Source organism: Neovison vison, chromosome 13 (genome assembly GCF_020171115.1).
Source record: "Neovison vison isolate M4711 chromosome 13, ASM_NN_V1, whole genome shotgun sequence".
NCBI lineage: Eukaryota > Metazoa > Chordata > Mammalia > Carnivora > Mustelidae > Neogale > Neogale vison.
Window position 1 is genome coordinate 134285319 of NC_058103.1, and position 15447 is coordinate 134300765.

Sequence of the window (15447 nt, forward strand, 5' to 3'; positions counted from 1 at the left end):
GTGGCAGGCATGAGGCAGAGCGGCCATCGGCCCCAAAAGGCTCAGGGCTCACTCAGCCCCACTGGAGGATGCCACGGGCTTCTGTTGTGGGTCCATGCGGGACGCAGCGGAAACTGCGATCTGGGGCGGGGGCATGAACTGTCTTCTTTGATCTACGGCGGTGCTGTTTTCTCTCTCCTGCTCTCAACACTATTCCCGGGGATCTAAAACGCCGATGAAGGAAAAGAGAGCTCTTCGCTTCTTTTCACCGAACAGCCTTAAGTATTAAAGAGCTAAGGCAGACTAGAAATAAGACACAATTCCGATACCGTCTTTTTTTAAACCAGATTTAAGTTTTTTTTTTTTTAATTCAAATTGACCCAAAGCAAAACTTACATTACAAAGGAAGAACAAAATACATTATGATATAACACACTAGGAGTTACATGAAAGCTAAATTTGTGGGCAAAGGGCCTCATCCCAATCACATTCTGGGCTAATGAGCAACTCTGCGGGAAAAGTTAGAATCTCCGTTTGCATCTGGTCCACTCTGGTAATGAAACTATACGTTCTTGTCTCTGAGGGTACGCATCTGACAAATCACTCTAGATTCCTCATGCTCCAGATGTGTACTCTTGCTACTGCCAGAACACTGAATTCTCTAGCGGAAATGCTGTTCCAAGCATGACGGATAATGAATTAAAAAAACAAAACAGTCAAGTCCTCCAAACTAACAAGCGTGGATTATTTTGTAGTAAATAGTTTAGAAATATGGGCATTAAATAATCTAAAAAACACTCTTAACTCTGCTGTACATTTATAAACACAAATATTTACACACACGAAAAAAAATCTTCTGTTTTCAAAAGATGAGGTTTGCAGTTCATTAATGATCATAATCTTTTATGAGTTGGTTTCTTTGGTGTACTTGCCAAATATATTTTTATAAAGGTTTAGGAATAGGCTTAAACAATAAATTTCAAAAGGAACATGGGAGGGTCAGCGACAAATCTGATAATATTCGGAACATTTCAGTGAAGATTCTGGAAAAGCCAATCAGTCGGTTTTCTGAAAATAATTTGTTCTCCCTACTCATTACGTGACCACATGATGCATCTCTGCCAATTAAATTGAAATGCGGACCTGCACGTTCATCCCTACGTTCTGCCGGTTACTACTTTCGAGACTAAAATTTTAGTTATGGTTAAACAGGATATGTGACTGGGATTTTACTAACAAAAATAAAACATTCTTTTTAAGTTTCCAGGTAAATCAAACCTCCAACAATAAATAATGGAATTATACACTTTCTCATTAAATAGAAATTTCAATTCCAAGGAAGAGCTCTCATTTTTTTTTTTTTCTTCCTGAAGTTGCAGCAGCAATGCAGAACAAAGAATTTACCTTTATCTGATCTTTTCTACTTGGAATTCCCTGACTCAAACTCAGTGGCTATCTTAGTATGGAAACCCCTGAATGGCTGGGGGAGAGAAGGTCATTTTCATCTACCTGAATAAATGAATACACACGTTTGAGGAAACAAGCCCCGTGCAAAGATAGTGCTCCTACCGCTGCTCAAAGCGCAGGGTCCCGGGTGCCTGGCCTCCCCGCTCCTTGTCTCCCTGCGGTGGGGTCGGAGCGGGGAGAAACACTCAATTCATTTCTGGCCATGCGGTTTCTGACACTGTATGTCTCAGATCTGACTTGGGCACTGGTGGAAAGGATGAGCTCAGCTGCAGGAGGGACTTGCTCTTGGAAGAGGACATTCTAGAGACAGGAGACCACCCAATTCTATCCATCAGGCTCCCGTTAGTTTTGGAATGGGTTTACCAAATTGGCTGTACTCTGACTCGCTCCCTGCAAGAGAGTCTATGTACCCCATCAGCGATCCCCCCGAATCCTTCTTTGTCCGAAGCTGCCCGTTCTTTAGGAACCTGTGCTCTCTGCCCAGGCACGAGCAAATCACATACACCAATGTCAAAGCCACTCGGCATCCCAGGGAACAGACTCTGTGCTTGGGAGAGGCTCCCTAAAGAAAGGTGAAGCCTGGGTAGATGCTCCATTCTGCTTAGTGATGCTTTTCCAGGTGAAGTAGTTTTGGACTTTATGGCTCAAAACTAGAAATTCAGACAAGAGAAGCCCTTCATCTTGTAAACGTCTGATAACAAATATATTACTAGTGTGTAAATATTTTGAAATTGCCCAAAGCACGGAGAACAATACTGGGATATCTGGAAAGGTTCTTCAGAAACTAGTATGATGACAGACCAAGCACAGAACACATTTCCCAGGGCATCAGAGTAGATCCCTCACGTCTCTGGAACCTTTCCCACTGTTACTGACACTTTATCATAACCGTGTTTACACTGCAAACATATGCCCAATCAACCCAGAAAAGAAAATAACTGTCCCGAAGAGCTTCACTGTGCATAAACTTAAAAAATAGACAGGAAATGTTGAATTAGCGTATTAGGAATTAACCAGGCTTACAGATGTGCACCCATTAGAAACTGTACCCTTTAGAATTTTTTTTTTTTAAACTGGGAAGAATAAAAAAAGAAAGGAAAAAAAAAAAAAAAAACACCATGAAACCACCCCTAAGTTATTTAACCAGTAAAGCCTAATGGCTTAAACAATATTTGGGGCTATTTTTAGGGAAGACTCTATCACCAGGCTAGGAAATTTTCTGCTTAAAGTGAAGTAAAAGTCAACGCTTACAATGGAAATGGCAACTGATACCCTATGGTCCTACAATTGAAATTGAAGTGGTGGTTCCTGTTCTCACAGGCCTGTCAAAGCCGGTGGTGGAATGAGAAACAGCGAGTGAAATAATGGATAAAATACACCAGGAAGAGTATTGCACGGGAGGCACTGTTTTAAAAACAGAATGCACTGGCTTTATAAAGTTATTTTTGTGCCCATGAATTGTTTTAAAAGCACGATTTGACGAGAGACGGAAGCTGAGATCCAGTGTCTCTGGGCAGGTAGTGTACTACAGTTGTTAAAAAAATCAGTTAAAAACAAGAGCACACCAACAGGAAAGCAGAGGTACTAGACTGATGTCATCCGAGAGCTACGTTAATTAGGAAAAGGAACAGTTTGAAACGGCCAATTTGTACTCATTAAAAATGAATGAGGTGATGGAGTTACTTTAAAAATTTCTTGAGGCATTTTCCAGTAGGACCCAGGACCCCCCTGGGTGAAACCATGCCCCCAACCGGTTAACAAGCACTCTGCTGGTTGATAACGTCGTGCATGCCCAAGAAACCATACGTTTGAAAAGGGGGAAATTCTCCACTCCAATGCTACGTGTGTCGTTTTGGAAAAACGATTTTCGTAAATGCAGTATCGTATAGAAAGCTTGGACCTCTTAAACTTGGACCAAGAAACCAAATTAAGACCTTCAAGCATGTGCTGTGTGTGTGTGTGTGTGTGTGTGTTCATATATATAAAAAAATCCCTCCCCTGACCATGAAAACCAAACAAACGAACAAACAAAATACCTAAAAGTGTATACCTGCTTTCTGACTTCACAGCAAATCAGAAATTGCATAGGATATACTTTGTGCAAGGCAAAAAGCCTTTTAAGTATCTGGAATATAACTCCTAATCTTGCTCACAGTTCTGTGTACATCAGATATCATCAAATTTGTGTTTTAAGTAGTCTTTCATGACCTTGGCAATTGGTAGTTCATCAAGTAGCTTTAGGTTTTGAAGGCCTATACACTGTCGAATTTTAATTCGGCACAGGTCCTGCAAGTTTCTGGGCTGTCCTAAAAAGACAGAAAAAAGAAACTGTTACAAAGCTACACAGTACAATATGTAAGGTTTTTTCAGTTCTGAAAAGAACTGTTTGTTTCACCCGGACATGTCTCTCTACGGACTTCACCAAGACCAGTGCAAAGGACCAGATGGGTTCTTAGAGGATGTGCCCTGGGGGCCTTCCTGTGAGGTCTCATCTGATGCTTTTCACAACCCTGGGAGGATGGATATTTCCACCTCCGTGAAATTATCCTTACAATTAAGGACTCAAGAGATTTGAGCAACTGCTCAATGTCAGATGACCAATTACACCTTTTTGGACAGAGACTAAAACCAGTTTTTCTGCGTCTAAGGCTGGTATTCTTTTCAGTACAAATGAGAACGCCAGTTTTCATCCTGGAATGCCTCTAATAGGCTCAGTGAACCCAGGGGGTGCAAATCATCCCCTCTGCGCCAAAGTTTCTCCATCTAAAGAGGGGGAGGAACCGAATGAGATGATGTCTAATCTGGCCCCTCCTTTTTGCTCCCCATCAAGGACACTGGAGCCTAGACACGAGCGTGATCTCCAGGGAGCTTTCCCAAGCAACATTCGCCCACCTGTTCACCATGAATCTAGACATAGCAGACCCCTGGCTGTGGGCACGAGGGCATAGACAGGGGCAGGTACGAGGGCAGAGGGGGCGGGGAACCAGGTGGAAAAGACACCCCCAGCTATTCTGAATCCACGTGTCTTCAAACCTCACACCCTCACCATGTGCCGATAAAAACTACTGCTACAGCACAACTCAAAAGTTACAAAATTCAATTCCGTTCACTTCTGAATATTGTATTTTACCAAAATGACCAGAAACCCAAGCAAGAATTCTAAGCAACCGTGCCTCAGTTGTATGTGGGGTCACATAAATTTTGCCTTCATGTAAATGGTAACAAATAGCAAAAGCTAACATGCTGGAGGCTTATTCTGTGCCATGTATCCTTATAAGCTCTCAACATACACTAACTCGTTTCATCCTTTTATGAGGGAAGCACTTTGATCATCATCCCCATCTTACAGACTCCTGTGTCTCAGAGAGATTAAGTAACATGCTCAAAGTCAAGTAGAAAGCCATGCCTCAGCAAATCTCAAACTTCTTGGTCTCAAAACCTCTTTGCATTTTTTAAATATATCAAAGACCTGAAAGAACTCCCATTTATGTGGGTTTCTATCAGTAATGACCATATTAGAAGTTAAAGCAAATTTTAGAAATATTCAATTAAAAAAAAAAAAGAATAAACCCATTACATGGCCATAGACAACACTGGTACAAAAACAACCTTTTGAAAAAGAGTAAGAAGAATGACATTTTTTCACATTTTTACCAAGTTCTTAAAGGGCTGGCCTAAGAGAGGACAGCTGAGTTCTCATACATGTTTCTACATTCAATCTGTTGTGAGAAAATCATCTTGTCTCTAGACAAGTCCACTTACGCTCATGAAAGAAGGCACGTGAAAAGGGCAGATCATGTCTTAGTATTATGAAAACCGTTTTGACCTCAGGTAGGGGAAAGGGTCTTGTGGAGCTGAAGGAGTCCCCAAGTCATTCATGCAGAACCACTGCTATAATTAGTACTTTACCCCTTACTTACGCCTCAAAATTAAGTAATTCTTCACAAATTAAAAAAAGGCTCCTTAGACATCTCTGTCAGGGCCTGTGTGAACATGTGCTTTCCACGAGTTACTTAACTCAAGGTCTTCTCTGAACAGAACTGCAGAAGCTGTTGCTTTCCTAGAAACGCCTGTAAACCTAGGACACGTGTACCTACGGATACCTGCACGCCGGTCGGTCTGAGGCTCGTGTCTCTGGCCAAGTTATGTCTTCTCCATTTTCCAGATCTCTGCTCAAAAGCACTCCTTTAGGGTGACAAATCAGGTTCCCCATCAGATACTCTGGAGCTCCCTTCTGCTACAGCTCTTAATAAGGTTGTGATTTTACATTTATTTGGTGACCTACTAACGTCCACCTTCTTCACCATCTGACATGTTCCATGACAGCAAGACCACTTCTGGTTGCCAATGGAGCCCAATGCCTGATATCATACTGTGGTAAAAACTAGTTGAATGAATGAATCCTTAACAGGCTCGTCTATAAGGGACAAACCAGTCAACTCATTGCAAAATCCGCCCATGTCAACAGCAAATCATTTTCTAACCTGCTTTGAATTATTTTTCACCACCCTTCATGGGCTACCATTAGGAAGGGAATAAATTATATTTTGTTATTTTTCGCTAAGTGCTTACCGTATTTGATCTGCAAATGTAAACCACAATATGAATTTGATATGAACCTTCTTTTTTTTTTTTTTCGGAAGAAAGAATCTGATTTTCCTGATAGATGGCAGGTTCTTTTCAAATGTAATATTAATGAAAAGAACAAGCACAATGTATTCAGGCTACAAACAGGTGAGGATAAAGTTGACATGTAGAAGAATATAAGCACACTTAAATGGAGACATATCATCCAACAGAATAGAAAGCCTGTATGACTGGAATTTGCTTAGCTAAGGGGGAAAAAAAAGGACTGAGGCAAAGGGTTACATAAGGGGGATCTTCTAATAATCCTATTTTGCGCCAGGCTGTGCTCTCCAAAAAGAACCACAACATCACCTATGCCTCATGCTATGTGACTGTGACAACTACGTCATAGAGGGGGACATGCTTTCACCTGGCTCTTGGGACATTAACTCTGTGAACACAGCCACCAGCATGCCATGAAGAAGTCTGAGCAGTCTAGAAGAAGGAAGCGAGGTCCCTGCCCAGCAGTCCTGGCTGACCTCCCAACTGCCAGCACCCCACTGCCAGCCATCGAGTGTGCCATCTTGAATGTGGAGAGACCCCAGTCGAGAAAGTCCAGATGACACCATGTGGAGCAGAGAAGCAAAATAATCCACTATTACTGTGTTAAGCCACTAAAAATTTCCAGCATTAAATAACTGAGATTCTGTGACCCCGAAGTAGGGTGTTACCATTAAAAAGAAGAAAAAAAAATCTAAAATATGTGGCTTTATCACTAGGACCAGCTGGTGGGGAAGGGCTCTGAGGAGTCTGTTAGTCAGGGCTTAAAAGAGAGTTCTGAAATGTTACTAGAAGCTGAGAAAAAAGTTACTAGAAGCTGCAGGAGTGGGGGGAGGGGTTTATTAGTGGCAGAAAGTTTGGCAACACCATCCCCTGCTGTAACACAGAAAAGTAGAAAAAATACCCTAATGGTCTAGTTAAGAAGATTCTGTAGGCCAACTCTTAGAGGGACCACTGGATCTCCTCACTGTCTGTGATAAAATACAAGAAGGCAAAGACAAGCTAGCGCCTGGAATCCAAGGGACGTAGCTACAGAAATCCTATTGTCCTCAGAAGGTACTTCCACAGGGGCCTTTCCCAGGGAGAGATGAACTTTCTATGTCTAAACATCAGAGTTTTACTCAATTTGCTATTGATTTTTCTCCTCAAGCAGTATGTTGTGGCAATCTTTTACTATCTGGGGAGAATCTGAGCTTTTAAAGAATCTTGACCATGTATAATCCCGGTCTGCAAAATGACCTTTAATGGGATCTTAGTGGGTAGAAGCATCAAGTCTGGAGCAAGACAGTCCGGGTTGGATTCCTTGCCCCACCATTTACAATCGGTGTGGTCTTGGGCAAAGCCCCTTGGCCTCCTGCCTCAGATTCCTCACGTATGAACCAAGGATACCACCACCTCCATCACAGGCTTTACAAACATCAAAAAAGTTAATTTTGCTCAAGGGTTTATGGTATGTATCGTCCCAGACACGTAGGGCTATATGTAAGTATTTGGGGAATGAAGGTTAAAATAGTGGTTTTTCAATACTTGTAAGGGTAATATTTGCTTCTCCTTCCCAGAAAAGTAGAGGGTGCTTCTTGGAAGTTGGGGTCTCCATCTTCCTGGTGTTAAGAGAGGAAGAAAACCAGGTGGCAGCTTAACAGTAAAGGATCTACTGGTAATCTTATGGGGCAACGGTCCAGGGCAAACCACTGGGAATGACACTATGGAAATCACTGCATGATTTGGGGCAAGCAGAGATGTAAGAACCTTCACTCTACAAAAACCTGTGCGGTGATGAAGTGAGGGATGTCTTTAGGCTATGGTGCCACGCACAGAGATGAGGACTTAGCTTGCCATGTAGGAATGAGGGCCGCACAGCAGGCTTAAACAGGAAGGAGTGATAAGGACTACTCATTGCCATCACTGCTGTTTCTAAGACTGACTGAGGAGTTATTTTTATTTTCAGGAATGTCACTTTAGGAACAGAAAATTATGACTGAAAAAGATGTACTTACTTTCTAGTCAACGCATCACTCAAAAAGATTTACCATGCGCCTCCTAGGTACCCCCAAAATAAACTATGCTGTGGCTGAAGGGGTGAGGGGAGAAGGGGTGACAGAAGAAAAAAAGGCAGAGAAAGAGAATAAAGAGAATGAAACCAAAAGCACTCAACACACACGTGCACAAGGTTTACTAGGTGTCGCGGAAAATTATTCCTACCCTGTTAAATAACCACCACCTTGTCCAAGGGATTGTAACAGGAGAGACCGGGGGGGATATCTCACACAAGAGTATAATTTCAGGAATCATAAACACTTTGGGGGATGCAGGAACACTACAAGGTGTTCACACTAACAAACTACAATGGGATTGCATAACAGTTCAAAGGCCTATTAGCCTCTCCATTTGGTAAAGCAGCCCATCATTAGTAATAATTGGGCTGGTATAAAATAGGAAATCAGCTTTTGAAGGGTCTGGTCTAGGATAAATTAAAAAACCAGGGCAGTGGCATAATTTAGAAAATTAAATATCCTAAACCACCTCCTTTGGATACCACCATCACCACATTTATGATAGGCTAAACCTATTTATTTGGGTAAAATGTTTGTAAAGGTAGAGAGAGGGGCAAAACATTTTTGTAGAGCCAGGGGAAAGAAAATGAAAGCAAAACAACGTTCTGGGTCTTCTTCCAGAGACTGGAAGTAGAGGGGAAGATGTAAAGAAACGCAATGAATGATTTAGCCTCCTTTGCTGTCTACAATCTGAATTGTTCCTTTCAGCCACCTCTCCATCGTAGGTCAGCATCTGGAATAGTCTCCCAATACCTCTTTGTTTCATTTCGGCTTCCCAATTTAAAAATCCTACCATAAACACGTTTTATTCCTTTGCTCTTGTCCCTGAGCTTCCTTCACAGACACTCAGGATGAAATGTGTTCAACAAATCTTTATAGGACAACGGCAGTTTGTAGCTCACCTTAAAGTAAAAATAGTCATATTGTAAAATACCTTATCTCTTAGCTAGAATCCAAATATATGCAGTATCAACCTTGATGACATCTGTCCGTTGCTTCCATTTGTTCCCACAAGCCAATGAGCTTTGACCTATATCCTTCATTTGCACTAAAACTAAACAAAACCATATACTGCTTCCTAACAAATAACAAATCTTTAGAAGCCTATATTGAAAACAGAAAGCAATATAAATATGAAAAAAGTACACAATAAGGCAATGCTTTCTAGATCAAAGGACCTTAAAGTGTAGTCTAATGTGACTTAGAACTATGTACTATTTATTTATTTCTAAAAGTGATTTTAGTATTTGGGACCCAAAGGCCTAACAAGACTATAATGCAAATGTCTGGCAAATCCCTAATTTATTAGAAAAAAAACCAATCAAAAATCACCACAGGTAAAACATGTTACACAAATTACTTCTCCAAAGAGTTACACTTGGTAACACTGTTTTGATATATAATTCTACTAAAAATCAACAACAATAACAAATCAAAAAAGTGATTAAAGAGCATTTGAAAGAAATACAGAAATAAGGGCACCTGAGGTAGAGGCATTGTTTTATGTGACCATCTGCTCACATGCTTGTCATTGTACTAGATTTAACTGAGAAAGCCACAAGCTAAATTTTACCTTCTTAAAATTGAAAAAAAAAAAAAAAAAAAAAACACCAAAAAAAAAAAAAAGAAGTCGTGACTCGTATTCTTACTTTTTAGAGTTTAAAAGTTTTTTTTGAAGTTTAACCCCTGAAACCAAAACAGTGTGTTTGACTATTTTTAAATAAAAACACATTTCAGGTTACTGTGGTGTTTATAAAACAGTATTTTTAAACACCTGCCATGCTGTTCAAGAAAGCAACAAGCTTAAATACTTGACAGATTAAGTCTCCCCAGTTTACCCAATTCAATTCCCATCTACCTAATGTTTTTTCCTTAGAAATAGGGGCCATTTAATTTCTTAGGCTATACAAATCGAAATACAACCCAGTCTGACCTTTTATACACCCCTGACGCAAACTGACTGGTTGATTCAAGTCTGTAAGCAGCATCTATGAGAAACACAGATCACAACCTGGCCTCCTTATGGATAGTAAACACAAACCCAAATTGCATATTCTCTGCCTTAAGAGTAATCTAGACCAGAGCTTGCCACAGGAATAAAAGATGCCTGTGAAAGTCAACTAGTTGTTTAGTTAACAAAAATTAATGGTTAACTTACTCAAGGACTTCTTGGCACCTTGTATATACTATTCCCTGAAACTGAGATCTAGAATCCAGGGTAGCAGTCTTCCAAATTAATCTGAATAATGAACCTGTTTACCTCCAGAGCACCTCATAGAACCACAATTTTATAGACACACTTCAGGAATCACTGGTCTCTATAGATCCTAAGTTGTAAATATGTTGGCACAGGGGAGTAGTAATATAAAGCATTTCATTGTATCCAGACTGTAGCAACTGCAAATAGAAATATAGCAGAAATTCACCAAATTTGAAAACTCTAGGCTAACAAGATGTCCTAAAAAAAATGTGCATGTAGAAGCTATAAGGTCATTAGGGTCTCCATTTTTTAGTTTTATGACCTCTTTGCACTCTGAAAATTGGAGGACCTCAAAGAATTTTTGTTTATGGGTTTTCTCTATCTGTATTTGCCATACTTAGAGATTAAGGTTGGGAAATCTAAAACATATTCATTGACTCATTTAAAAATAACAGTAATATGGGGTGTCTGGCTGGCTTAGTCAGTAGAGCATGCGACTCTTAATCTCGGGGTTGTGAGTTCAAGCCCCATGTTGGGTGTAAAGACTACTAAAAAAAATAAAATCTTTAAAAAAAAAGAAGAGGCTGTTTTCTAAAACAAAAATGGTTTCATAAGAAGAGTAGCTCTGTTCTACATGTTTGCAGATTATCTCTTAAGAGATCTGGCTAGGATCCTACAAGACAGCTGGATTCACAGATCTGCTCCTGCATTCTGTTTGAATATGCTGTGATTAAAGTACTTCAAGAAAATCCAGCCTCCTGCACATAGTTGGAACGGAAAGGAATATTTTCATAGCCTTGTTAGATGATTATCATCTTCTCTGATACTTCACCAAAACTCGACAAGTGATATTTTTTTAAAGGTTAGTTGCAGTATGAAATCTGAAACCAAATCAATGAACCTCTTGTTCATTGCATTGTTCTTTCACATGCAAATCCATTGGTCTATTTTGCCCTTTGAATGGATCTTTTGCCCATGCATGTTTTTGTCAAATTATGCATTAGTCCTTTGGAAAACACTGGCTCCTTAGGTTATGGAGATCTTCCAAATGTTGACTGATTTCATTATGACAGTATCAAAAATCACTTTTGTTAGTATCACTGCTCATCTCAAAAGAATCTGCATATTGGGAACCCATCAATGTCACAGTAGCAAATCCAAGCTTTTCAAAATTCTAATTTTCACTTGAAAGCTCAAGGCTTATGACTGGTCATAAACACTGTCAACTGTTTTCCTTAACGTGACAACAAAGTCTGCCAGATATCCAAGACTAAACAGCTATCCTTTGGCTGTCTGTCAATCTTCCAGGTAAAAATGGGTGTTCCACAAAAAAAGCTGCTGGCTCAGCTCAAACAAATCAAAGAAGTGCTTTTTGTCAATTCAGTCCCAGCACTTTGGTATGCAGTAAGAATACCTTCAATTTCCATCCACAGAATATTAAACAAGCACGTGCTCAGGAATGAGATTTAATGGGATTACTTTTGCTGCTCTCTCCAAGATCTCTCTAAATGGAACTGGAATCTTCTTTGGCGAGACTGCCTGGTAGGGAAGAACTCAAGGACGAGGGGCACCCTTTGGGGCCACTGCCTCGATTAACACTGAGGAGCCAGAAGTTTGAGCCACCATTGCTCCTACACCGTACGTCAAATGACAGTGCAGCGAAAGGAGGCGAGTCATACCTCAGCACTACTATGAAGACCGTTCCGACCTCACGGGCCCCTCAGATGGTCTTGAGGGCCCTGTAAGAGGCCGCACTGTGAAAACCACTGTTTTACATAAATTGTAAAATAAAATCACAAGCTGCAGGAAATCATCCCTTTTAAGTGGTTACTGGCAAAGAATTTTAAAAAGTGGAGGGAGCCCCTGGGGACTGTGGTCTCATTCCCCCATGTTTCAGAGGGGGGAACTGAGCAACAGGGGGAGCCGGGAGACTAACAAGCTTGCCCAAGGTTTTTAGGCAAGTCAGACATGGGGTCAAGAGCCCACTAGCTTGCTCTCTCCGCCTCTGACACGGAGGCAGAGCTGAGAGGTCTTCAGGATCATGTATGGGACAGATATGCCCCTGAATTCCAGGGGGGCTTGGGGGGGGGAACCACTCAGCCCAAATGACGATGGATAGGCTATGTTTCACTTTTCATGTAAAAACAATAAAACTAATGAACAGGTTTCCAGTTTTAGCTTGTGAACATGTAAGGAGCTTGGAAAGTCATCACTCCTGCTCTTGTAAGAACAAAAAGCTGAACAAACACAAAATCAGTGACCTCTCTTGGACTCACCCACCAGTGAACAGACGTCACAGCGCAAACCGCCGCAACGTCAGGGGAGAGAAAGATCCAGAGAGTCCTGGCGCACAGCTGCGTACCTGCACCAGAAGCTGCGGGTGGCATCAAGTGGTAGGAGCACTTCCACGGTAATTGTGACGAGTTAACCTGAGGATGCGTGTGGACTGGCCTGACAGTGCGCGTCACCGTCTCAGGGAGCCCCCTGCCCCGCCTGCCCCCCCACATTCTCTCTGTTTTACTTTCAGGAACCCCACCAGGCTGCCACGGTGAATAGCTAATAAAAACCCCGCTCGTGGTTCTGGCAAGAGAGGAGGGTTGAGAACAACCATGTGACCTATACCCAGAACCTTCTCCATAACAAAGGCCTGTTCTGGAAGGGTGAAGACTTTGGCAGAGTTATGTCCCCTGGAAAAAGAACAGTTCTCTGATTTGGGCACGCAGAGTCTTCCTGGGTCACTGAGCTGTGTGAGCGGGGAGGCCACACGGGGAGGGTGGAGGAGCGGGCAAATGGTGAAACTTCCGAAGGACACAGCCCAAGGACGTAGGCCCCCGAAAGACAGACTTGTTTGGAAGACGCCAGACTGCTGGCCTCCCCCATCCCCTTAGCTGACAGTGACGGGGCCCCAGTGGGACAGCTGTGGTCTTGAGCTGAAAGAGCCACGAGACGCAGACACTTCAGAGGAGTACCGAGACAAGCCCAGAGTGGAGAGGGGGAGACAAAACCGAGGACGCAGGAGGGTCTGAAGCTCCTGGCTCCTACAGCTCCAGCAGACACGGCACGCGGCCCAGCTCCCGGCCCGGGTCACACAGGGCCTGACATTTAAAGGCCTATTTGCCTCCGTTCCGATGACCTGATCCATCCTGTCTGGCTTCCATAAAAAATTATAAGACATGCTAAACGGCAAGAAAAAAACCACACTGGAAGAGACAAAGCAAGCATCGAAGCAGACTCAGCCATGACACAGATGCCGGGATTATCAGACAGGCAATTTAACCGATGATTGCTCTGTTAAAACTGACGAAGACAGTAGATGGGAACATTAAAATCTTGCGTCTCTAATGCCTTGATGAAAGAGCAGCCCATCAGAGGTAGATTCCCAGTGAGTACAGACGTGCAGGGCCCTGGCAAAGGAAGGAGTGGGTGACACGCCGACCCCTCCAACAGCTTTTGACCCGGCTGCTTGCACAAATCTTGGATCCCACTTTGCCTTCTGAATGTTTCCGTCTCGTGCAGAAGAAGGGTGATAAGCCTTACAACTGAAGGATTCCCGAGGCAGGCAGCACAACACGGCACCCGTTTGTGGAAACAGGCGGGCCAATCCGACACGGAAACGGCCTCCTTCCCAGTGGCACTCTGCAGCAGGGAGCCACCTCGTTCTGCGCCCTCTCCACTCTGCCTGGACTGTGTTCTCCACCTCCTCTGACCTTCAGATGCTTGGACACAAGAAGTGCAATCAGCAAAGCTTCTCAGGCCCAAGGCCTTCTCCTGCAGAAGGGGCTGGCTGGGGGAGGTCCGTCCCTGCCACAGGCATAATTTGTGCCTGAGAATTCAGAAGCGGGCTCCCCCCCAAACTGAAATTCTTCGCTCCTTGTCTCTGGACAAAATTCCAGGCATGCAGGTCATTACAATCCCTTTTGTGCCCCCAGTAAGTTTAAAAGTTCCGGTTCGTCGGTGCCCGAGGTTCAGTTTTCTCGTGGAATTTCTCTCTTCAAAGATTTTCCGTTCTCAGTAACTCTCATCTGTACGGTGAGTAGAGGCGTTTGCATTATGGCACAGGGAGAGGATAAGGGGAACAACGGTCTACCAGCTGGAAAACAGGAGGCCGGGGGAGACTGAGAACCTACAGGGTTCACTCGACTGGTAGCAAGCCGGGCCCTGCTGTTCATCCACTCTCATTTAATTATTTTATTTTAAAAAACACATGTAGCACTTAAAATGTGCCAGGTGCCGTTTTAAGCACATTATAAACACTAACTCATTGAATCTACACAACAGGCCTACAGGATAGCTATCATTACCCTAATGCTTCCATAAGGACACTGGGGCCCAGAGCAGCTGGGTAAGCTGCCCAAGGTCACAGGTGACAGGTGGTGGAGCTGGGGCCTGAGCTTGGGCAGCCCAGTTCTAGTCGACGTCCTTAACTGCCGAGCAAAATACTTAACAAGAGGGGCAGTCCCATTAATTTAACCAGGAGTCTCTAGTGAGAGGTTGGAACAAAGACAATAGTAACAACAAAAAGATATTCAGAATGCAGAAAGAGTAAGAGACGCTTCACAGGCTTTTTCCGCGACAGAATCCTAACCTCAAGTTCAAGAGTGATCGTCTCTCTCACGGCACCAACACCCCTCCCAGCCTATGGATGGAAACTGCTAGAAAATCTGCTGAGAGAACCAGCACTTGGAATGTCACGGCAAACTTTTTGTTAGATGTGGCCTGGATCTGTAGAGTCAGAGTAAGCTGGCGAAGAAACACTACACATGACATCTCCCATCTCTGTCTGTCATGTGCCTCAGAAACTTTCAAGGGATCACCTACCAGTTGGCCCCAAACACTGCTCACAAGGCAGACAGATCTACGCTGTAGAACATGGGGGCCGCCGGGCACTTGCAACCATTTAAATTCCAATTAATACAGTTAAATTAGGAATTCAGTTCTTCAGGCGCCTGGGTGCCTCAGTTGGTTAAGCTACTGCCTTCGGCTTAGGTCATGATCCTGGAGTCCCGTGATCGAGTCCCGAATCGGGCTCCCAGATCCACGGGGAGTCTGCTTCTCCCTCTGATCTCCCCTCTCATGCTCTCTCTCACTCTCTCTCTCAAATAAATAAATAAATTTAAAACA

General features: G+C 42.9%; 1 protein-coding gene across 1 annotated transcript in view; it reads right to left on the reverse strand.

Annotated features, from left to right (window-relative positions):
* Window positions 1-310: 310 nt before the first annotated feature.
* ASB7 (ankyrin repeat and SOCS box containing 7) overlaps window positions 311-15447 on the reverse strand; it is a 49385-nt gene continuing 34248 nt past the window's right edge. Inside the window, exon 6 of the mRNA XM_044230327.1 lies at window positions 311-3752. Within this exon, the coding sequence (XP_044086262.1) occupies window positions 3613-3752 (140 nt within the window). The 3' untranslated portion in view covers window positions 311-3612. The remainder of the gene's footprint in view (window positions 3753-15447) is intronic.